The sequence below is a fragment of the Oncorhynchus mykiss genome, chromosome 9 (assembly GCF_057628025.1).
Source record: "Oncorhynchus mykiss isolate SJ-2025 chromosome 9, ASM5762802v1, whole genome shotgun sequence".
NCBI lineage: Eukaryota > Metazoa > Chordata > Actinopteri > Salmoniformes > Salmonidae > Oncorhynchus > Oncorhynchus mykiss.
Genome location: NC_143030.1, coordinates 57962280 through 57985883, shown reverse-complemented (window position 1 = coordinate 57985883; position 23604 = coordinate 57962280). Strand labels below are relative to the sequence as shown.

Genomic DNA, 23604 nt, shown 5'->3' with positions numbered 1-23604 from the left:
GACATACAGTTGAAGTCAGAAGTTTACATACACTTAGGTTGGAGTCATTAAAACTTGTTTTTCAACAACGCCAGAAATGTCTTGTTAACAAACTATAGTTTTGGCAAGTCGGTTAGGACATCTACTTTGTGCACGACACAATACATTTTTCCAACAATTGCTAACAGAGAGATTATTTCACTTACAATTCACTGTATCACAATTCCAGTGGGTCAGACGTTTACATACACTAAGTTGACTGTGGCTGTAACTTGTTGACGCTACCCATCCCGGTAGTGGGATAATTGTCATCAGCAACCGCTGAATAGCATAGCGCCACAGTCAAATATTATTACTAAAAAATATTCATATTCATGAAATCACAGGTGCAATATAGGAAAACACAGCTTAGCCTTTTGTTAATCCACCTGTCGTCTCAGATTTTAAAATGATGCTTTACAGCGAAAGCAATCCAAGCGTTTGTGTAAGTTTATCGATAGCATAGAATAACATTATGTACACTAAGCATTAAGTAGCTAAGTCACGAAAATCAGAAAAGCAATCAAAAAAATAGTTTACCTTTGATGATCTCCGGATGTTTTCACTCAAGACACTCCCAGTTAAATAACAAATGTTCCTTTTGTTCCATAAAGATTATTTTTATACCCAAAATACCGACGTTTGTTTGTCGCGTTATGTTCAGAAATCCACAGGAAAGAGCGGTCACGACATTTATTCCAAATAATATCCATAATGTCCACAGAAACATGTCAAATGTTTTTTATAATCAATCCTCATGTTGTTTTTAAAATATATTTTCGATAATATATCAACCGAGTGTGTAGGCTTTTCAATAACAGCGGGAGGAACAATGGCGGCTTTACTCAGTTGCGCAAAACTCACTCGGGGCCCCACATATCCACTTACGCAATGTGATCTTTCACGCTCATTTTTCAAAATAAAAGCCTGAAACTATGTCTAAAGACTGTTGACACCTTAGGGAAGCCATAGAAAAAGGAATCTGGTTGATATCCCTTTAAATGGAGGATAGGCATGCATAGGAACAGAGAGGTTTCAAAATAAGAGGCACTTCCTGATTGGATTTTACTCAGGCTTTGGCCTGCAATATCAGTTCTGTTATACTCACAGACAATATTTTTACAGTTTTGGAAACTTTAGAGTGTTTTCTATCCTAATCTGACAATTATATGCATATTCTAGTTTCTGGGGCTGAGAAATAGGCCGTTTACTTTGGGTACGTTTTTTAGCCAAAAACGAAAATACTGCCCCCTACACGCAAAAGGTAAACAGCTTGGAAAATTCCAGAAAAAGATGTCATGCTTTAGAAGCTTCTGATAGGCTAATTGACATAATTTGAGTCAATTGGAGGTGGTGGACCTGAGGATGTATTTCAAGGCCTCCCTTCAAACTCAGTGCCTCTTTGCTTGACATCATGGGAAAATCAAAAGAAAATCATCCAAGACCTCAGAAAATAAATTGTAGACCTCCACAAGTCTGGTTCATCCTTGGGAGAAATTTCCAAACGCCTGATGGTACCACGTTCATCTGTACAAACAATAGTACACAAGTAAAAACACAGTGGGACAACGCAGCTGTCATACCGCTCAGGAAGGAGACGTGTTCTGTCTCCTAGAGATGAACGTACTTTGGTGTGAAAAGTGCATATCAATCTCAGAACAACAGCAAAGGACCTTGTGAAGATGCTGGAGGAAACAGGTACAAAAGTGTCTATATCCACAGTAAAACGAGTCCTATACCGACATAACCTGAAAGGCCGCTCAGCAAGGAAGAAGCCACGGCTCCAAAACCACCATAAAAAAGCCAGACTACGGTTTGCAACTGCACATGGGGACAAAGATCGTACTTTTTGGAGAAATTTCCTCTGGTCTGATGAAACAAAAATAGAACTGTTTGGCCATAATGACCATCGTTATGTTTGGAGGAAAAAGGGGGAGACTTGCACTCCGAAGAACACCATCCCAACCGTGAAGCACGGGGGTGGCAGCATCATGTTGTGGGGGTGCTTTGCTGCAGGAGGGACTGGTGCACTTCACAAAATAGATGAAATCATGAGGAGGAACATTATGTGGATATATTGTAGCAACATCTCAAGGCATCCGTCAGCAAGTTAAAGCTTGGTCGCAAATGGACAATGACTCCAAGCATACTTCCAAAGTTGTGGCAAAATGGCTTAAGGACAACAAAGTCAAGGTATTGGAGTGGCCATCACAAAGCCTTGACCTCAATCCCATAGAAAATTTGTGGGCAGAACTGAAAAAGAGTGCGTGAGTAAGGAGGCCTTACAAACCTGACTCAGATACACCAGCTATGTCAGGAGGAATGGGACAAAATTCACCCAACTTATTGTGGGAAGCTTGTGGAAGGCTACCCGAAACGTTTGACCCAAGTTACACAATTTAAAGGCAATGCTATCAAATACTAATTGAGTGTATGTAAATTCTGACCCACTGGGAATGTGATGAAAGAAATAAAAGCTGAAATAAATCACTCTACTATTATTCTGACATTTCACATTGTTAAAATAAAGTGGTGATCCTAACTGACCTAAAACAGGGAATTTTTACTAGGATTAAAGGTCAGGAATTGTGAAAAACGGAGTTTAAATGTATTTGGCTAAGGTGTATGTAAACTTCTGACTTCAACTGTATTTAGCCTATGTACTTAAGAGCTACTGATAAACAAAATAAAAATAATCTGGAATTCAAGATTTAAAATCATTGAAAGATCCCTTTTCTGCAGTGAACCATCGATTTAATCTGGAGGAACTGTACTCAAAAGGTGGGAGAGAAGTAACGACATGACGTGGTCATCCTGTCTGGGTTGGCGCCCCCCCTTGGGTTGTGCCATGGCAAAGATCTTTGTGGGCTATACTCAGCCTTGACCTCAGGATGGTAAGTTGGTGGTTGAAGATATCCCTCTAGTGGTGTGGGGGCTGTGCTTTGGCAAAGTGGGTGGGGTTATATCCTTCCTGTTTGGCCCTGTCCGGGGGTGTCCTCGGATGGGGCCACAGTGTCTCCTGACCCTTCCTGTCTCAGCCTCCAGTATTTATGCTGCAGTAGTTTATGTGTCGGGGGCTAGGGTCAGTTTTTTATACCTGGAGTACTTCTCCTGTCCTATTCAGTGTCCTGTGTGAATTTAAGTGTGCTTTCTCTAATTCTCTCTTTCTCTCGGAGGACCTGAGCCCTAGGACCATGCCCGAGGACTACCTGACATGATGACTCCTTGCTGTCCCCAGTCCACCTGGCCGTGCTGCTGCTCCAGTTTCAATTGTTCTGCCTAATTATTATTCGACCATGCTGGTCATTTATGAACATTTGAACATCTTGGACATGTTCTGTTATAATCTCCACCCGGCACAGCCAGAAGAGGACTGGCCACCCCACATAGCCTGGTTCCTCTCTAGGTTTCTTCCTAGGTTTTGGCCTTTCTAGGGAGTTTTTCCTAGCCACCGTGCTTCTACACCTGCATTGCTTGCTGTTTGGGGTTTTAGGCTGGGTTTCTGTACAGCACTTTGAGATATCAGCTGATGTACGAAGGGCTATATAAATACATTTGATTTAACATGGTGTGCATACAAAGGTTTTGAATACTACTAGGGTATTCTGCTCCTCATGCCAAAAACATGGTAAAATCTGCATGTATAGCCATGCATGGTCACTAATTTTCCCACAGGGCTGTGAGCAAAGCCAAACAGCCATGAGGCGAGTTTTAAACATGTGCTGGGAAGTATGTAGGTGATATGTGAGTGTGTATGTATACACGGCGTGTGTGAGTCAAAGTGCATCTGTGTCAGAGTGCAGCGTGTGTGTCCTCACCCCTTTGGAGACTGACTGGCAGAGCACCAGCATCCAGTCGGACATGTCTCCCTCATTGTCAGCGCTCAGCACCAGAGGAGGCCGCTCTGTGAGGATCACCTGGAAGGCATGAGGCAGCTCTGTGCTGTTGGAGCGCCGGCAACCTCCGCAGTGCTCACCCCTCGATTAAGAAAAATAGAGAGTACACATAGATGGTCAAACAACAATTAAAAGATGAAGTGAACCATAGCCTACTATTTCCAATTAAATAAGAGAGGGTAAAACATTTTATTTTCATAGCAATAGATGTAGTATCTATGGGTATTTCCTAAACAATGACTTCGGATGATTCAGCAAAATAAGTGTGATCAACTATGTTTGAACCCAGTCCACTTGTTCTAACCACTTGACCCATAAAAGCTCTAGCCACAAATCCATTCTCTTGAGAAAATTACCCCACCATAAACAGACACAGCACACATGATTATGAGCAGTAACACAGTATGACTTACCCCATAGTGATGGACATCAGTGGTGTCGCATCACTCTTTTCTGTATACTGGTACAGATTCCCATTGCTGAACAAGAGGATCACATTATTGAAATATATTATTGTATGTAATGTATGAAAGAGCTATTCATATGAAATGTATGATTAGCATTATATTATTACATTTAATATTGCAGTTTCATTAAAATAAGAACAACATGTTAAATGGTTATTGTAGCCATACTTCAACCTGTTAAAGTAAAGTTACACAACATTCTATTACAAATGTAAGGGGCAGATATGTAAAATCGGTAACACTTAAAGCATTCAGTTATGATGCTTTATTACTTGTTTTAAGCATGTATGAGCCTTTATAATGTCTAATAACAAGCTGTTGTCTTGTGGCGGAGGAATCAGAATTAGTTGGGTAACATAGATTAATAAGATGTTTTATTTATCTAATATGCTTATGTGAGATACTTGTCATTAGAATGTATCCTTTTGGACTATAGTGTTGGCAGTTGCATTTTTTTAAAGCTGAGGCTCAGTCATTTGGGGCCCAGAGAGGGGAGAGGTCAGGATTGTCTTTTACATGTCTCTGGTGCTATGCAGAATATCAGAAAGGGAAGAGGACAGGATGGGACTTTGTCTTCATATGTGAATGTATCTGTTAAACCATGTGAAGGGATGGCATGATTAAGGGGGGAACCAATTAATTGACTCCACAATGTCTGTGTGCAAGTCACTCCCCTCAGTGAGCTTGTCCAGGAGTGGGGAGAAGAGGGGGTTTACTTGAGATGGGAGTATATAGAGTTGACAATTGAGAATAATTGACAATTCAATTATGCCTTGGATGAGGTAATGTTTTGGTACTATGATGTACCAGGAACGAGATTAGAAACTCGTTTTAGAAACCAAACTGAGCGATAATTTATAGCGAATGCAATCTGGCTAAGGGATACTCCTTTCTCAAGTAAAAGGCCCTTTGTGAAGAGATCCTAAGATCTGTGGTTCGTCATGTAAGTTGAGAGGGGTGTATCTTTGCTATAAAAATCTCAATTGCCATTATGTTGGGACTCTCAACAATTAATTATAGATAGTGAGTTGTTGAAAGTCAAAGGGCTATTGTAAAGCTCATATTATTAAAGATGAAGTTTAAGTATAACTCTGACTGGTGTGTGGTTTGTAACTCTCCTCATTTGGTAATACAGGACATTTCCACAACAGTCTACATACTGCTTGTTGGTATTTGGCCTTTTACTCTTAATAACTTAATCAAACTGTATTGAAACTAAATTTACCAATGCCTTAGCTTTGTCCTCACAACTTTTTCACCCTGGACACTTTACCTGGACATAGTTCTGCCGGACCACCTCCAGCCGAAAAAAGCTAAGTAACATTATGCCTTCTCATTGCATTCGCTGTACTCATAATATACAGAAGAACTATCACGTTATGGTGAGGATAGCAGAGTTGCAAGCTCTGCATCAGATGCAAATCGTTAGGCAAGAGCAATTTAAGTGTTGGAAAGAATGATACAGCGTCTGTGCTACCAATAAATACAGGTAGTTGTGTTAATCCCCCTGCACAGTCCCAGCAGCCAGATCATTTTCTCATGGCTTCAGGAAAGCAATGCTGCCGGCATGCTCCACCGGTGCCGCTCACTCAGGCAATATTAACTTTCACCCTGTTTTCCCCACTGAGTCAGAGCCCGAGCCTTCTCATGTCTCTGAGCTGCCGAAGACTCCCTCCCACAAATTGAAAACCCTAGTCATTGGAGACTCCATTACCAGCAATATTAGACTTAAAAATAATCATCCAGCGATCATACATTGTTTACCGGGGGGCAGGGCTACCAACATAAAGGCTAATCTGAAGATGGTGCTGGCTAAGGCTGAAACAGGCACGTGTAGATGGCATAGGGGTATGTTGTCCACGTAGGCACTAACAATGTTAGGATGAAACAGTCAGGTCACCAAGCGCAAAATAACTTCAGCTTGTAACTTAGCTAGAAAGATGTGTTGGAATCAAGTTATTTTCTATGGCCCCCTCCCAGTTATGGGGAATGATGAGCTCTACAGCAGACTTGCACAACAAACGCTGGTTGAAAACTGTTTTCTGACCCTCATAAAAGATAGAATTTGTAGATAACTGGCCCTCTTTCTAGGACTCCCCCACAAACAGGACCAAGCCTGGCCTGCTGGGGGTGCTGGCTCCATTCAAGTTGGGGGGGTACTCTCGTCTTCTCTATCAACATAGACAGGGCACTAACTCCACAAAGTTAGCCAGCCTGACAGCTTAGTGGAGTCTGCCACTAGCACAGTCAGTGTAGTCAGCACAGCTTTACCCATTGAGACCCCCGTGTCGGTGCCTCGATCTAGAAAAAAATGAATGCATTTGTCTTTTGAGCTTCAAGTCATGAAATCTATGGAGCCTAATCAATCACTTTATATAGCTATTGTCAATCACTTTATACAGCGTTCCCTGAATTTCTCAAATCGGACTTCGTAGTCATGGCATATAATATTAACATTTTTGGTGACTTCAATATTCACATGGAAAACTCCACAGACCCACTAAAAGGCTTTCTGAGCCATCATTGATCCAGTGGGTTTTGTCCAACATTGGAATGGAAATGACGCTCAACCAAACTGGGAGACTTCCGACGAGCTTGGAAAGACAATACCGTGCAATATCGAAGTGCCCTCACTGCTGCTCGATCTGCCTACTTTTCCCAAACGGATTGAGGAGAATAAAAACAAAAATCCCCTCCAAAAATGTTATGTCGCAAAGCCCAAGTGATGGCCTTCACTTCAGCAGTAATGAACTCATTAACCAAGACAGTCGTGAAGAGGGCACGACAAAACCTATTTCCCCTCAGGCGACTGAAAATATTTGGCATGGGTCCTCAGTTCCTCAAAAGGTTTTACAGCTGCACCATCGAGAGCATCCTGACAGGTTGCATCACTGCCTGGTAGGGCAACTGCTCGGCCTCCAAACGCAAGGCACAGAGGGTAGTGCGTACAGCCCAGTGCATCACAAGCTTCCACCATCCAGGACCTTTATACCAGGCAGTGTCAGAGGAAGGCCCTAAAAATGGTCAGACTCCAGCCACCAGAGTCAGACTGTTCTCTCTGCTACCGCACAGCAAGCAGTACCTGAGCGCCAAGTCTAGGTCCAAGAGGCTTCTAAACAGCTTCTACCACCAAGCCATAAGACTCATTAAATGGCAACCCGGACTATTTGCATTGCCCCCGCACCCTTCTACGCTGCTGCTACTCTCTGTTATTATCTATGCATAGTCACTTTAATAACTCTACCTACCCATACAGTGGTGCAAAAAAGTATTTAGTCAGCCACCAATTGTGCAAGTTCTCCCACTTAAAAAGATGAGAGGCCTGTAATCTTCATCATAGGTACACTTCAACTATGACAGACAAAATAGAAAAAAAATCCAGAAAAATCACATTGTAGGATTTGTTACAGGCCTCTCACCTTTTTAAGTGGGAGAACTTGCACAATTGGTGGCTGACTAAATACTTTTTTGCCCTACTGTACATATTACCTCAATTACCTCAACACCGGTGCCCCCACACACTTACTCTGTACTGGTACCCGCTGTATATAGCCCCGCTATTGTCATTTACTGTTGCTCTTTAATTATTTGTTATTCTTATCTCTTACTTCTCTTTTTAGGTATTTTGGTTGTTGGTTAAGGGCTTGTAAGTAAGCATTTCACTGTAAGGTCTACATCTGTTGTATTCAGCGCATGTAACAAATAACATTTGATTTGATCATTAGAAAGCAAATTAAGCAAATTAAGGACTCTAAAATGCATTTGTCCTGAGTCTGCACAGAACTGCCAAGACCTAGGATCAAAGGAGATGGAGTTTTTTTTTTAATCCTGAAACTCTCGACACATTTATGAAAATAGTCATGGCCTCTAAACCTTCCAGCTCCCTACTGGACCCTATTCCAACTAAACTACTGAAATAGCTAATTCCTGTGTTAACCATAATAAACGTCTCCCTATCCTCCGGATGTGTACCAAACTCACTAAAAGTGGTAGTAATAAAGCCTCTCCTGAAAAAGCAAAACCTTAAACCGGAAAACGTTAAAAACTAAAAACCCGGCCTATATCGAATGTACTTCCTGCCATCATGAAGAAAAATAAATATGAAAGGATCCAGTCTCTTTTAGACCCCATCATAGTACTGAGACCACGCTCTTAATGCCGCTTGACACCATCGATCCCAGCATACATGGACTTGCTCCTACCCATCTCTCTGATTTGGTCCTGCCGTACATACCTACACATATGCTACAGTCACAAGACGCAGGCCTACTTATTGTACTTAGAAATTCTAAGCAAACAGCCGGAAGCAGGGCTTTCTCCTATAGAGCTACATTTTTATGGAATGGTCTGCCTATCCATGTGAGAGACGCAGATTCTTGACCTTTGTATTTATTAGGGATCCCCAAGCCAAGGCAACAGCTACTCTTCCTGGGGTCCAAACACAGTAAGGCACTTACATCACACATAAAATAAAAGGTAACAAACAGTACATAATATAACATTATTGCACCACTACATATTTACATTACAAAACATTACAATATACTTCTGTGTAAAGTTTGTGTGCCTGTGTCTGTGTGTCTTCACATTCCCCAAGCTGTTCCATAAGGTGTATTTTTAGCTGTTTCTTAAATCTGATTCTACTGCTTCCATGTAGTCATGGCTCTATGTAGTACTGTGCGCCTCCCATAGTCTGTTCTGGTCTTGGGAATTGTGAAGATACCTCTGGTGGTATGTCTTGTGGGGTATGCATGGGTGTCCGAGCTGTGTGCTAATAGTTTAAAAATAGACACCTCTGTGCATTCAGCTTGTCAACACTTCTTACAAAAACAAGTAGTGATGAAGTCATCCTCTCATCGACTTTGAGCCAGGAGAGATTGACATATATAATATATTAAATGTTAGCTCTCTGTGTTCATTTAAGGGCCAGTCGTGCTGTCCTGTCCTGACCAATTGTAATATTCCTAAGTCCCTCTTTGCAGCACCTGACCACATGACCAAACATTAGTCCAGGTGAGACAAAAGTAGGGCCTGTAAGACCTGCCTTGTTGATAGAGTTGTTAAGAAGGCAGAGCAGCGCTTTATTATGGACAGACTTCTCCCCATCTTAGCTACTGTTGTATCAACATGTTTTGACTATGACAGTTTACAATCCAGGGTTGCTCCAAGCAGTTTAGTCACCACAACTTGCTCAATTTCCACAATATTAACTACAAGATTTAGTTGAGGTTTAGTGAATGACATGTTCCAAATACAATGCTTTTAATTGTTGAAATATTTAAGACGAACTTTTTCCTTTCCACCCATTCTGAAACGAACTGCAGCTCTTTGTTAAGTGTTCCAATCATTTCAGTTGCTGTAGTAGCTAACGTATATAGTGTTGAGTCATCCGCATACAGACACAATGACTTTACTCAAAGCCATGTCATTAGTGCCTCCAGGACACCTACACCATCTGATGTCACAGGAAGACCAAAAAGATCATCAAGGACAACAACAACCCAAGCCACTGCCTGTTCACCCCGCTATCATCCAGAAGGCGAGGTCAGTACAGGTGCATCAAAGCTGAGACCGAGACACTGAAAAGCAGCTTCTATCTCAAGGCCATCAGACTATTAACCTCTTGAACCTCTGGGGGCAGTATTTCATTTTTGGATGAAAAACGTTCCCGTTTTAAACAAGATATTTTGTCACGAAAAGATGCTCGACTATGTATATAATTGACAGCTTTGGAAAGAAAACACTCTGACGTTTCCAAAACTGTGTGCCACAGAACTAATGCTACAGGCGAAACCAAGATGAAATTTCATACAGGAAGTGAGCCAGATTTTGAATGCGCTGTGTTCCAATGTCTCCTTATATGGCTGTGAATGCGCAAGGAATGAGCCTACACTTTCTGTTGTTTCCCCAAGGTGTCTGCAGCATTGTGACGTATTTGTAGGCATATCATTGGAAAATTGACCATAAGAGACTACATTTACCAGGTGTCCGCTCGGTGTCCTCCGTCGAAACTATTGCGTAATCTCCAGGTGCGTGCATTTTTCCATTTTGTTCAGAGGAGAAACCAAACTGCCACGAGTGATTTATCATCGAATAGATATGTGAAAAACACCTTGAGGATTGATTCTAAACAACGTTTGCCATGTTTCTGTCGATATTATGGAGTTCATTTGGAAAAAAGTTTGCCGTTGTAATGACTGAATTTTCGTTTTTTTTTCTTAGCCAAACGTGATGAACAAAACGGAGCGATTTCTCCTACACAAATAATATTTTTGGAAAAACTGAACATTTGCTATCTAACTGAGTCTCCTCATTGAAAACATCCGAAGTTCTTCAAAGGTAAATTCTTTTATTTGAATGCTTTTCTTGTTTTTGTGAAAATGTTGCCTGCTGAATGCTAGGCTTAATGCTATGCTAGCTATCAATACTCTTACACAAATGCTTGTGTAGCTATGGTTGAAAAGCATTTTTTGAAAATCTGAGATGGCAGTGTTGTTAACAAAAGGCTAAGCTTGTGAGCCAATATATTTATTTCATTTCATTTGCGATTTTCATGAATAGTTAACGTTGCGTTATGGTAATGAGCTTGAGGCTATAATTACGCTCCCGGATACGGGATTGCTCGTCGCAACAGGTTAAACAGCCATCACTAACATTGAGTGGCTGCTGCCAACATACTGACTCAACTCTAACCACTTTAATAATGGAAAAACTGATGTAATAAATGTATCACTAGCCACTTTAAACAATGCCACTTTATATAATGTTTACATACCCTACATTACTCATCTCATATGTATATACTGTACTCTATACCATCTTGCCTATGCTGTTCGACCATCACTCATTCATATATTTTTATGTACATATTCGTATTCATTCCTTTACACTTGTGTGTATAAGGTAGATGTGAAATTGTTAGGTTAGATTACTTGTTAGATATTACGGCATGGTCGGAACTAGAAGCACAAGCATTTCGCTACACTCGCATTAACATCTGCTAACCATGTGTATGTGACAAATACAATTTGATTTGATTAGTAAAGATTGAAAAAAAATGCGCCAAGACAGCTGCCCTGGGGAATTCCTGAGTCTACCTGGATTATGTTATAGAGGTTTCCATTAAAGAACATCCTCTGTGTTCTGTTAGACATGTCATCCTTTATCCACAATATAGCAGGGGGTGTAAAGCCATAACACATACGTTTTATCAGCAGCAGACTATGATCGATAATGTCAAAAGCTGCGCCGAAATGTAACACACCTCCCACAATCTTTTAATCATCAATTTCTCTCAGCCAATCATCAGTCATTTGCGTAAGGGCTGTGCTTGTTGAATGTCCTTCCCTTTAAGCATGCAGAAAGTCAGTTGTCAATGTTCTTTTACTGTAAAATGGCATTGTATCTGGTCAACACAATTTTTATTTTATTTTTACTAAGGGTTAGTAACAGGCTGATTTGGCTGCTATTTAAGTCAGTAAAGGGGGCTTCAGTAAACCGGCCCCCTCCCAGTTAGGGGGAGTGATGAGCTCTACAGCAGAGTCTCACAACTCAATCGCTGGTTGCAAACTGTTTTCTGCCCCTCCCAAAAGATAGAATTTGTAGATAATTGGCCCTCTTTCTGGGACTCACCCACAAACAGGACCAAGCCTGACCTGCTGAGGAGTGACGAACTCCATCCAAGCTGGAGGGGTGCTCTCATCTTATCTACCAACATAGACAGGGCTCTAACTCCTCTAGCTCCACAATGAAATAGGGTGCAGGCCAGGCAACAGGCTGTTAGCCAGCCTGCCAGCATAGTGGAGTCTGCCACCAGCACAGTCAGCTCAGCTATCCGCATTGAGACCGTGTCTGTGCCTCGACCAAGGTTGGGCAAAACTAAACATGGCGGTGTTCGCCTTGGCAATATCACTAGGATAAAGACCACCTCCATTCCTGTCATTATTGAAAGAGATCATGATACCTCACATCTCAAAATAGGGCTACTTAATGTTAGATCCCTTACTTCAAAGGCAATTATAGTCAATGAACTAATCACTGATCATAATCGTGATGTGATTGGCCTGACTGAAACATGGCTTAAGCCTGATGAATTTACTGTGTTAAATGAGGCCTCACCTCCTGACTACACTAGTGACCATATCCCCCGTGCATCCCGCAAAGGCGGAGGTGTTGCTAACATTTACGATAGCAAATTTCAATTTACAAAAAAAAAAGAAGTTTTTGTATTTTGAGCTTCTAGTCATGAAATCTATGCAGCCTACTCAATCACATTTTATAGCTACTGTTTACAGGCCTCCTGGGCCATATACAGCGTTCCTCATTGAGTTCCCTGAATTCCTATCGGACCTTGTAGTCATAGCAGATAATATTCAAATTGTTGGTGACTTTAATATTCACATGGAAAAGTCCACAGACCCACTCCAAAAGGCTTTCGGAGCCATCATCGACTCAGTGGGTTTTGTCCAACATGTCTCTGGACCTACTCACTGTCACAGTCATACTCTGGACCTAGTTTTGTCCCATGGAATAAATGTTGTGGATCTTAATGTTTTTCCTCATAATCCGGGACTACCGGACCACCATTTTATTACGTTTGCAATTGCAACAAATAATCTGCTCAGACCCCAACCAAGGAACATCAAAAGTCATGCTATAAATTTACAGACAACACAAAGATTCCTTGATGTCCATCCAGACTCCCTCTGTCTACCCAAGGACGCCAGAGGACAAAAATCAGTTAACCACCTAACTGAGGAACTCAATTTAACCTTGCGCAATACCCTAGATGCAGTTGCACCCCTAAAAACTAAAAACATTTCTCATAAGAAACTAGCTCCCTGGTATACAGAAAATACCCGAGTTCTGAAGCAAGCTTCCAGAAAATTGGAAAGGAAATGGCGCCACACCAAGCTGGAAGTCTTCCGACTAGCTTGGAAAGACAGTACCGTGCAGTATCGAAGAGCCCTTACTGCTGCTCGATCATCCTATTTTTCCAACTTAATTGAGGAAAATAAGAACAATCTGAAATTCATTTTTGATACTGTCGCAAAGCTAACTAAAAAGCAGCATTCCCCAAGAGAGGATGGCTTTCACTTCAGCAGTAATAAATTCATGAACTTCTTTGAGGAAAAGATCATGATTATTAGAAGGCAAATTACAGACTCCTCTGCGTATTCCTTCAAAGCTCAGTTGTCCTGAGTCTGCACAACTCTGCCAGGACCTAGGATCAAGAGAGACACTCAAGTGTTTTAGTACTATATCTCTTGACACAATGATGAAAATAATCAGGGCCTCTAAACCTTCAAGCTGCATACTGGACCCTATTCCAACTAAACTACTGAAAGAGCTGCTTCCTGTGCTTGGCCCTCCTATGTTGAACATAATAAATGGCTCTCTATCCACCGGATGTGTACCAAACTCACTAAAAGTGGCAGTAATAAAGCCTCTCTTGAAAAAGCCAAACCTTGACCCAGAAAATATAAAAAACTAAAATCGGCCTATATCGAATCTTCCATTCCTCTCAAAAATTTTAGAAAAGGCTGTTGCGTGGCAACTCACTGCCTTCCTGAAGACAAACAATGTATACGAAATGCTTCAGTCTGGTTTTAGACCCCATCATAGCACTGACACTGCACTTGTGAAGGTGGTAAATGACCTTTTAATGGCATCAGACCGAGGCTCTGCATCTGTCCTCGTGCTCCTAGACCTTAGTGCTGCTTTTGATACCATCGATCACCACATTCTTTTGGAGAGATTGGAAACCCAAATTGGTCTACACGGACAAGTTCTGGCCTGGTTTAGATCTTATCTGTCGGAAAGATATCAGTTTGTCTCTGTGAATGGTTTGTCCTCTGACAAATCAACTGTAAATTTCGGTGTTGCTCAAGGTTCCGTTTTAGGACCAATACTGTTTTCACAATTTTCAAAATTGCCCTCGCTAGAAGCATGTGTTTCAAACATAAGGAAAGTGGATGGCTGCAACCTTTCTACTTTTAAACTCGGACAAAACAGAGATGCTTGTTCTAGGTCCCAAGAAACAATGAGATCTTCTGTTGAATCTGACAATTAATCTTAATGGTTGTACAGTCGTCTCAAATAAAACTGTGAAGGACCTCGGCGTTACTCTGGACACTGATCTCTCTTTTGAAGAACATATCAAGACTGTTTCAAGGACAGCTTTTTTCCATCTACGTAAACATTGCAAAAATCAGAAAGTTTCTGTCCAAAAATGATGCAGAAAAATGTATCCATGCTTTTGTCACTTCTAGGTTAGACTATTGCAATGCTCTACTTTCCGGCTACCCGGATAAAGCACTAAATAAATTTCAGTTAGTGCTAAATACGGCTGCTAGAATCCTGACTTGAACCAAAAAATGTGATCATATTACTCCAGTGCTAGCCTCCCTACACTGGCTTCCTGTCAAGGCAAGGGCTGATTTCAAGGTTTTACTGCTAACCTACAAAGCATTACATGGGCTTGCTCCTACCTCTCTCTCTGATTTGGTCCTGCCGTACATACCTACACGTACGCTACGGTCACAAGACGCAGGCCTCCTAATTGTCCCTAGAATTTCTAAGCAAACAGCTGGAAGCAGGGCTTTCTCCTATAGAGCTCCATTTTTATGGAATGGTCTGCCTACCCATGTGAGAGACGCAAACTCGGTCTCAACCTTTAAGTCTTTACTGAAGACTCATCTCTTCAGTGGGTCATATAATTGAGTGTAGTCTGGCCCAGGAGTGTGAAGGTGAACGGAAAGGCTCTGGAGCAACGAACCGCCCTTGCTGTCTCTGCCTGGCCGGTTCCCCTCTTTCCACTGGGATTCCTCTGCCTCTAACCCTATTACAGTCACTGGCTTACTAGAGCTCTCTCATACCGTCCCCTAGGAGGTCTTCCTGTCTTCCTGATCTTCCTGTCTGGGTTGGCGCCCCCCCTTGGGTTGTGCCGTGGCGGAGATCTTTGTGGCCTATACTCAGCCTTGTCTCAGGATGGTAAGTTGGTGGTTGAAGATATCCCTCTAGTGGTGTGGGGGCTGTGCTTTGGCAAAGTGGGTGGGGTTATATCCTTCCTGTTTGGCCCTGTCCAGGGGGGGTCATCGGATGGGGCCACAGTGTCTCCTGACCCCTCCTGTCTCAGCCTCCAGTATTTATGCTGCAATAGTTTGTGTCGGGGGGCTAGGGTCAGTTTGTTATATATGGAGTACATCTCCTGTCCTATCCGGTGTCCTGTGTGAATTTAAGTGTGCTCTCTCTAATTCTCTCTTTCTCTCTCAGAGGACCTGAGCCCTAGGACCATGCCTCAGTACTACCTGACATGATGACTCCTTGCTGTCCCCAGTCCACCTGGCCGTGCTGCTGCTCCAGTTTCAACTGTTCTGCCTTATTATTATTCGACCATGCTGGTCATTTATGAACATTTGAACATCTTGGCCATGTTCTGTTATAATCTCCACCCGGCACAGCCAGAAGAGGACTGGCCACCCCACATAGCCTGGTTCCTCTCTAGGTTTCTTCCTAGGTTTTGGCCTTTCAAGGGAGTTTTTCCTAGCCACCGTGCTTCTACACCTGCATTGCTTGCTGTTTGGGGTTTTAGGCTGGGTTTCTGTACAGCACTTTGAGATATCAGCTGATGTACAAAGGGCTATATAAATAAATTTGATTTGATTTCTTACAATAGAACAGCCAATGACAACAGCTGGTGCAATGGCTGAGGTCTAGCCATTCTTTCACCTCGAGTGGTTTCGCTTTATAAACACATTTGATTTATTGAAATTTGATTGGTTATATTAAAAGGCGTAATGTGTAGCTTTGTGGACGACCCGACCAAATGCACATAGAAATGTGAGCTATAGATCTGTCATTCTGACTGAAAGTCTGATAAGCAGAGGATCCGTTCTATGTGCGCTATTTCTATGCTCCCCAGCCTTAAGTACACCGGCTTCAAATAGCTAAAAATAATCTTATTTTTGGTTATTGAAAATATATTTCACAGCAGTTTAGACATGACTTGTTTTGTCACAAACTGAAATAATGGAAACAGTTCAGAATTTTAGCAACCAGGCAATGGTGGAGGGATTTCTGCATATTGCTCCACTAAAAGCCTATGGCTGCCCATACATACCTCAGTACGAGGTAACAGCTCTTCCACAGCTCCTTGCCCAGGTAGGTGGTGCCAGCTCTGTAGAGTAAGGGGCCCTCTTTAGTGCTGGAGGAGTCTCCAGCACCCACCAATGCTGTCTGGGGGGCCAGAGTCACATCCATGGGGTCCTCCCAGTGGACCAAAGAATACAGGCGGATGACCACTTCAGAAACCTACAGAGACACACAGTGTCAGTAAACAATTCTATAATTTGTCTACTACTCATTGTTATATGTGTTGGGAATATACACTACCATTCAAAAGTTTGGGGTCACTTGGAAGAGTCCTTGCTTTTGAAAGAAAAGCTGAATTTTTGTCTATTAAAATAATCAAACTGATCAGAAATACAGTGTAGACATTGTTCATGTTGTAAATGACTATTGTAGCTGTAAATGGCAGATTTTTTATGGAATATCTACATAGGTCCATTATCAGCAACCATCACTCCTGTATTCCAAGTCTGAAAACTGTTGTTCTGATTAAAGAAACAATAAATCCGGCCTTCTTTAGACTAGTTGAGTATCTGGAGCATCAGCATGTGGGTTCGATTACAGGCTCAAAATGACCAGAAACAACTAACTGAAACTCGTCAGTCTATTCCTGTTCTTAGAAATTAATGCTATTCATTTCTCAGAACAAGTATAGACTGGCGAGTTTCAGAAGAAAGTTCTTTGTTTCTGGTCATTTTGAGCCTGTAATCGAACCCTCAAATGCCAGTGTTATTGCTTCTTTAATCAGGACAACAGTTTTCAGCTGTGCTAACATAATTGCAAAAGTGTGTTCTAATGATCAATTAGCCTTATAAAATTATCAACTTGGATTAGCTAACACAACGTGCCATTGGAACAGGAGTGATGGTTGCTGATAACGGGCCTCTGTACGCCCATGTAGATATTCCATTAAATATCTGCTGTTTACAGCTACAAGTCATTTACAACATTAATGTCTACACTGTATTTCTGATCAATTTGATGTTAAAATGGAAAGTGCTTTTCTTTCAAAAACAAGGTAATTTCTAAATGACCCCAAACTTTTGAACGGTAGTGTATACTGTAGAACACATATGATTGAGCTGGTGATGTCTACTGATGCATATAACCACTCCATCAGATTAAATCCATAATTTATGACGGTTAAGTGCCTCTTGTAATTTGATTCCAATCAAATTTGGACTTCACTTCTTGAGCATAAATCAGTATCCAGGCATTTTTCAACATGACATTTGTCTTTCATTTACATGACAGTCCTTGAGAAATTATGTTAGTGTAATGGCCTAGCTAGATATCGGTGTTCCTCACCTCACAGTGAGACTCCTGGGAGACAAACTTAGTGAGGGCTAGTTTCTCCATGGTGGCGTCGGTCAGCACCGAGGGGTAAGGAGGCTCCCTGCACCCCTTAATCATGGCCGACTTCAGGGCTGCCAGGAACCAGCTGAAGGATAGAGAGAGAAGAAAAAAGAGCATGCTGGATTAGAAAAGAGAGGGAGGGATAAAGAGAGTGATTTATACTACTGGTCTCCTCTCCTTCATCTATACTGATATGAAAACATGATCTAAGTGAGGGCGTGCCAACTAGGAACTTGCTTTCTCAGTCCAGCCCTTTAGTGTCCGTGCATTTGGAGGAAAGGAAATGGGAGAGGAAGCCACCTTAGACTATAAAGATGCCGCCAGGGAGAAGGGGAGAGCAGGGCAGAGGAGAGGAAGCACTCACATAGTCAACGAGGAGTCGGATGTGTCCAGGAGAAACTGCCGTCTTCGGTTTGTGCAGACCAGCGTGACCGTCTGCTGGTCCACGCCCACCTGAGAGACAGACAGGGACAATATCACAACTTAGTGGAATGGACATTGACAATAACTCTTCCTTCTTGTCGTTTTCCCTCTTCTGTCCATCATCTTTTTAGGTGATGGTCGTGAAGCAAATGTGCTATATAAAACCAACTTTTACATTTTTATGAAAATTGTTAAGGCTTCCTTCAATCACTTCCATTAAACAGCCCAAAGTGCTTCATAGCCTAAAATGACATGGTGGCATCCATACTATCTGGAAAATCAATTCCATTACATAACTGTAGAACATAAAATAAGAATTGGGCATTCACTTTCTTAAATTCCAGCTGCTGCACATTTGTCCATATAAGACCGACAATTTGTATTTGAACATGTTTAAGTCGAATGACAGTCACAGGGACAATGGCTTTCAAAATGGCTGCGTGATTGTCGGCCATATTGGAATTCACATAAACAACAACTAGAATGACCTGAACCTAGTAAACTCATGAACCATCTGACCTCATGAACCTTGTAATTTAAGGATCCTGCATGACCCTGACGCTAAACATTGACCAAGACAACCTTCAAGCTAACCTGGAAGAAAACCTATTGCGCGCTTGCAGAAAAGATAACCATGTGACATTACAAGAAACCAGTCACAGACAATCTTGACAGTAGAAAACATATCCCAGCAGTGTAGACAACTCACAGAGACATAGTCCAACTCATTGTAAGAGATGGCATCCTCCACTGTATAGGGCTTTTCTGCTGCACCTGAAAGAGCGAGAGAAAGGGAGAGCGAGAGACAGCATGACAAGCAAAGTCAAAAGCCACCACCAAATGTTGCTCTTATCCAGAGCAATTTACAGTGAGTGCATACATTTTTTTATTTTTTATTGTTCCCCCTGTGGGAATTGAACCCACAAACCAGGCTCTACCAAGTGAGCCACACGGGACCCACCATTAGAGAGCGAGAGAGAGTGAGACGGAAATAACGAGTATCTGAGAGCGTGGTGAGCAGTAAACCCTCACCTTTCCTCAGCAGGTAGATGTAACAGTCAGTCAGCAGCAGGTAGAGAGGCTGCAGGTCTCCCTCCATGTGACCCGTGCTCATCCTCACCATCTGGGAACAGACAAAAATAACCAAAGACTCAGGACTGCACCTTTTCATATAGACTACAAAGCATACTAATCTCACTGATTTACTTACCAATACCTTTGAAATCAATTTGTTCCAGATAGTGTACAAATAAAGAACTTTCCTAATATTGCGTTGCACCCACCCTCTTTTGCCCTCAGAACAGCCTCAATACGTCGGGGCATGGTCTCTACAAGGTGTTCGAAACATCTACATGGATGCTGGCTCATGTTGACTCCAATGCTTCAAGTTAGCTGGATGTCCTTTGGGTGGTGGGCCATTCTTGATTCACACGGGAAACTGTTGAGCGTGAAACCCAGCAGCGTTGCAGTTCTTGACACAAACCGGTGTGTCTGGCACCTACTACCATATCCCATTGTCTTACTCATTCACCTTCTAAAATGGCACACATACACAATCCGTCTCATTAGCCTCAAGCTTAAAAATCCTTATTTAACCCATCTCCTCCCCTTCATTAACATTAATTGAATTCGATTTTACAAGGGATCATCATTCACCTGGTCAGTCTGTCATGGAAAGAGCAAGTGTTCTTAATGTTTTGAACACTCAATATATGTGTATAAAGATGCATTCAGAGTAGAGATGGTTGGGAGGCCCTGGCAGCGTCCTGATTATCCATGCTTCTCCTAAAGTGTGTGCTTGCACACTCAGTCATGGATTTAAATGCATTAGATTGAAGGAAAGCATTGGCTGGAGGGAATTTCCACCATTGTAAAATCCATAACAGAATAAGAGTGTTAGAACTGATAAGGCCCCGGGAATTGATGAGGAATTGAAAAGCTGTATGGTTGAGAAGCACCAGGCAAAAGGAGTGGCAAATAAGTCTGTCCCCACATCCCATCCAAATGACAAACTTACTGTAAATTGAGAAATTGTGTGACTAAACTGAACAAAAAGAAGAATAAATTGTATTAATGAAACCAAGATAAATAAAAAAGCTTTGGTATAATACAAATGAAATTATGGGGCAGAAAGACGAATTCAACTCCATCTTTCATTAAATCAGATAGCTCATTTATCACAAAACCTTTTGATGTTGCCAATTACATTATTGACTATTTCATTGGCAAAGTAGGCAAACTTAGGCATGAAACGCCAACAACTGTGAGCCATCATATCCATGCATAAAATACCAAACAATGAGGGAAAGCATTGTAATTAAAAATTGTGTATCGTTAGTGTGGGTGAGGTGGAAAAGGTATTGTTGTCCATCAATAATGAGAAACCACCTGGTATTGACAACTTAGAATGGAAAGTTATTGAGGATGGTAGAGAACTATATCGCCACTCCTATTTGTCATTTGTCAAAAAATGGCTTCCCTCCAGGTTCGAAGACAGTCATTCCGTTACCAGCCAACCAATCAGCTTGCTGCCGACTCTTATTCAACTTTTGGATACATTTTTTGTTGTTGACCAGATACAATACTATTTCTCTGTAAACAAATTAACAACAGACTTTTAGCATGCTTATAGAGATGGGCCCTCAAAATGTACTGCACTGACACAAATTACTTATAATTGGTTGAAAGAAACATCATTATAGCCATTTAATTTCTTACTTGTTTCTCTGAGGGAAAGATCTGTTACAGAAATATCATTTTTTTTGTGGAAAAACATTCCCTATTCCCTCCATCGTTGCTCTCTTTACATGAAACATGCATACTTACGGATTCGGTAGACTATTAATCACTCAAACTGGCAACAGAAGCCGGATCTGTCTTATTTCTGTAGATATTATGGATGATTTCTAAAGCCAGGCATGCTTAAAAGTTGGGCTATTATTACTTATAGACCTACTTAAGGTATCCTCTCTCTTCAATTTTCTTAAACAATTAAGCCAAGGGTGGTTTCCTCACTCTGCTGCTGCCTCAGCAGCATTGTTCTCAACACCAATATGCTGGTTAAGTTTGCTATTATGCACATACCAACATATAAGGCAAGGCGCAAATTTAATGACGTACTAAAGATTATGTTTCAGAACCGCGAACAGCAACCGATATCCATCGCGGGAGAAAGCGTGTTTGTTATAAAATAATATTATATTTATTAGTGTTGCACCATTATTCTAACATAATATAACCATGTACAATTTCAGTACCACGTCTTAAGAGTGATGGACTGCGCCAGCCCCGTGACCTCCGCAATGGATTAGTCCACTGAGACAGGTGTGAATCAGACATGTGTCTTGTGCACCACTTAAATCAATTTGTGACTAAAGAAATGTCGACCAACAGCCTATTGACCAAACAATCGACTGCCGACTAAATGGGTTCAGCCCTAATCAATACAACAGTATGCATATGTCTCTCTTGGCTAAAAGTAGAGGAGAGACTGACTGCATGACTTCTTATTTTTAATTTAAAAAATGACATGTTGGAAATTCCAAATTGTTTGTATAGGCAACTTACGCACAGCACTGACACACACTTACCCACCAGACATGCCACCAGGGGTCTTTTCACGGTCCCCAAAACCATAACAAAATCAAGAAAATGTACAGGATGATTGCATGGAACTCCCTTCCATCAAAGATTCCTCAAGTGAACAGCAAACCTGGTATCAAAAAAAAGATTAACACCTCGCCGCACAACGCCTCTTCCCTATTTGACATAGCTATTGTTTGTTTCTACTGATATGTAGACTGTGTGTGATGTTTTAAATGTACCGTAATTGCTGGACTATTAAGCGCACCTGAATATAAACCGCACCCACTGAATTATAAAAAAATATGTATTTTGTACATAAATAAGACGCAGGTGCCTACCGGTACATTGAAACAAATTAACTTTACACAGCCTTTAAACGAAACACGGCTTGTAACAAATATAAATAGGCTTTAACGAAACACACTGAATCGCCTCAGAATTGCTTCATCCGATGTTGGATCGCTGCCCTCTTCAACACGCAGCAGTCCAGTCTTTCGAAACCCGTTGATGATAGTGGATTTTTTGACAATGCTCCACGCTGTCAGCAGCTCTATTTCCTTTTCCAACAGCCAGATCGATCGCCTTCAACTTGAAAGCTGCATCATATGCATTTCTTTGTGTCTTTGCCATGATGAGGGTGACAAAATGACTACCGTAATCAGAATGATGGGAAGTTTGAGCGCGCTCGATTTACGTCACATTATGTGACGGTCCTCAGTTTTTTGGCGGCATGAATCTTGTGAAAGCGGGAAAAATTCATAAATTAGCTGCGTCATTGTATAAACCGCGAGGTTCAAAGCGTGGGAAAAAAGTAGCGGCTTATAGTCCGGAAATTACGGTATATAGTTCTGTCCTTGTCTATTAAAGGAGTACTTCTATTTTTTAAGTAAATGGCATGTTATGGAAGGGTCCAGACACCTTTGTGATTTCACATGTTTTTGAGAAATCATGAACAAAGGCTCTAAAAAAATCTTTAAAAAAAACAAATGCAGTGCGTTCGGAAAGTATTCAGACCCCTTCCCTTTTTCCACATTTTTTACATTACAGCCTTATTTTCTTTATCAAGCTACACACAATAAATACCCCATTATGAGAAAGTGAAAACAGGTTTAGATATTTTTGCACATTTATTTACCTTATTTACATAAATATTCAGACCCTTTGCTATGAGACTCGAAATTGAGCTCAGGTACATCCTGTTTCCATTGATCATCCCTGAGTTGTTTCTACAATTTGACTGGAGTTCACCTGTGGTAAATTCAATTATTTGGAAATTATTTAGAAATACACCTGTCTATAATAAGCTCCCACAGTTGATGGTGCATGTCAGACCAAAAACCAAGGTATGAGGTTGAAGGATCCAAGACAGGATTGTGTCGAGGCACAACAAAAATTCTGCAGCATTGAAGGTTCAAGAACACAGTGGCCTCCATCATTCTTAAATGGAAGAAGTTTGGAACCACCAAGACTCTTCCTAGAGCTGGCCGCCCAGCCACACTGAGCAATCGGGAGAGAGGGGCCTTGGTCAGGGAAGTGACCAAGAACCCGATGGTCACTCTGATAGAGCTCCAGAGTTCCTCTGTGGAGATGGGATAACATTCCAGAAGGACAACCATCTCTGCAGCACTCCACCAATCAGGCCTTTATGGTAGAGTGTCCAGACGGAAGCCACTCCTCAGTAAAAGGTACATGACAGCCCGCTTGCACCTAAAGGACTCTGAGACCATGAG

At 41.6% G+C, this 23604-nt stretch overlaps 1 protein-coding gene across 8 annotated transcripts in view; it reads right to left on the bottom strand.

The window, feature by feature from the left end:
• Nucleotides 1-23604, bottom strand: part of LOC110532374 (pleckstrin homology domain-containing family M member 2) — a 56124-nt gene that overhangs the window by 7666 nt on the left and 24854 nt on the right. For 7 of the 8 annotated variants that reach the window (XR_016483339.1, XR_016483340.1, XM_021616223.3 and 4 more), the window contains 7 exons: nucleotides 19322-19412; nucleotides 18999-19063; nucleotides 18231-18319; nucleotides 17819-17951; nucleotides 16503-16693; nucleotides 4328-4393; nucleotides 3837-3996 (listed from right to left, as the gene is read on the bottom strand). Coding sequence is in view for 5 of the 8 variants with exons in the window: in XM_021616223.3 (XP_021471898.3) it covers nucleotides 3837-3996; nucleotides 4328-4393; nucleotides 16503-16693; nucleotides 17819-17951; nucleotides 18231-18319; nucleotides 18999-19063; nucleotides 19322-19412 (795 nt within the window). In the remaining 3 variants the exon portion in view is untranslated. Of the gene's footprint in view, nucleotides 1-3836; nucleotides 3997-4327; nucleotides 4394-16502; nucleotides 16694-17818; nucleotides 17952-18230; nucleotides 18320-18998; nucleotides 19064-19321; nucleotides 19413-23604 lie in introns of those variants that run through there. The other variant, XR_016483338.1, reaches the window with a different exon arrangement.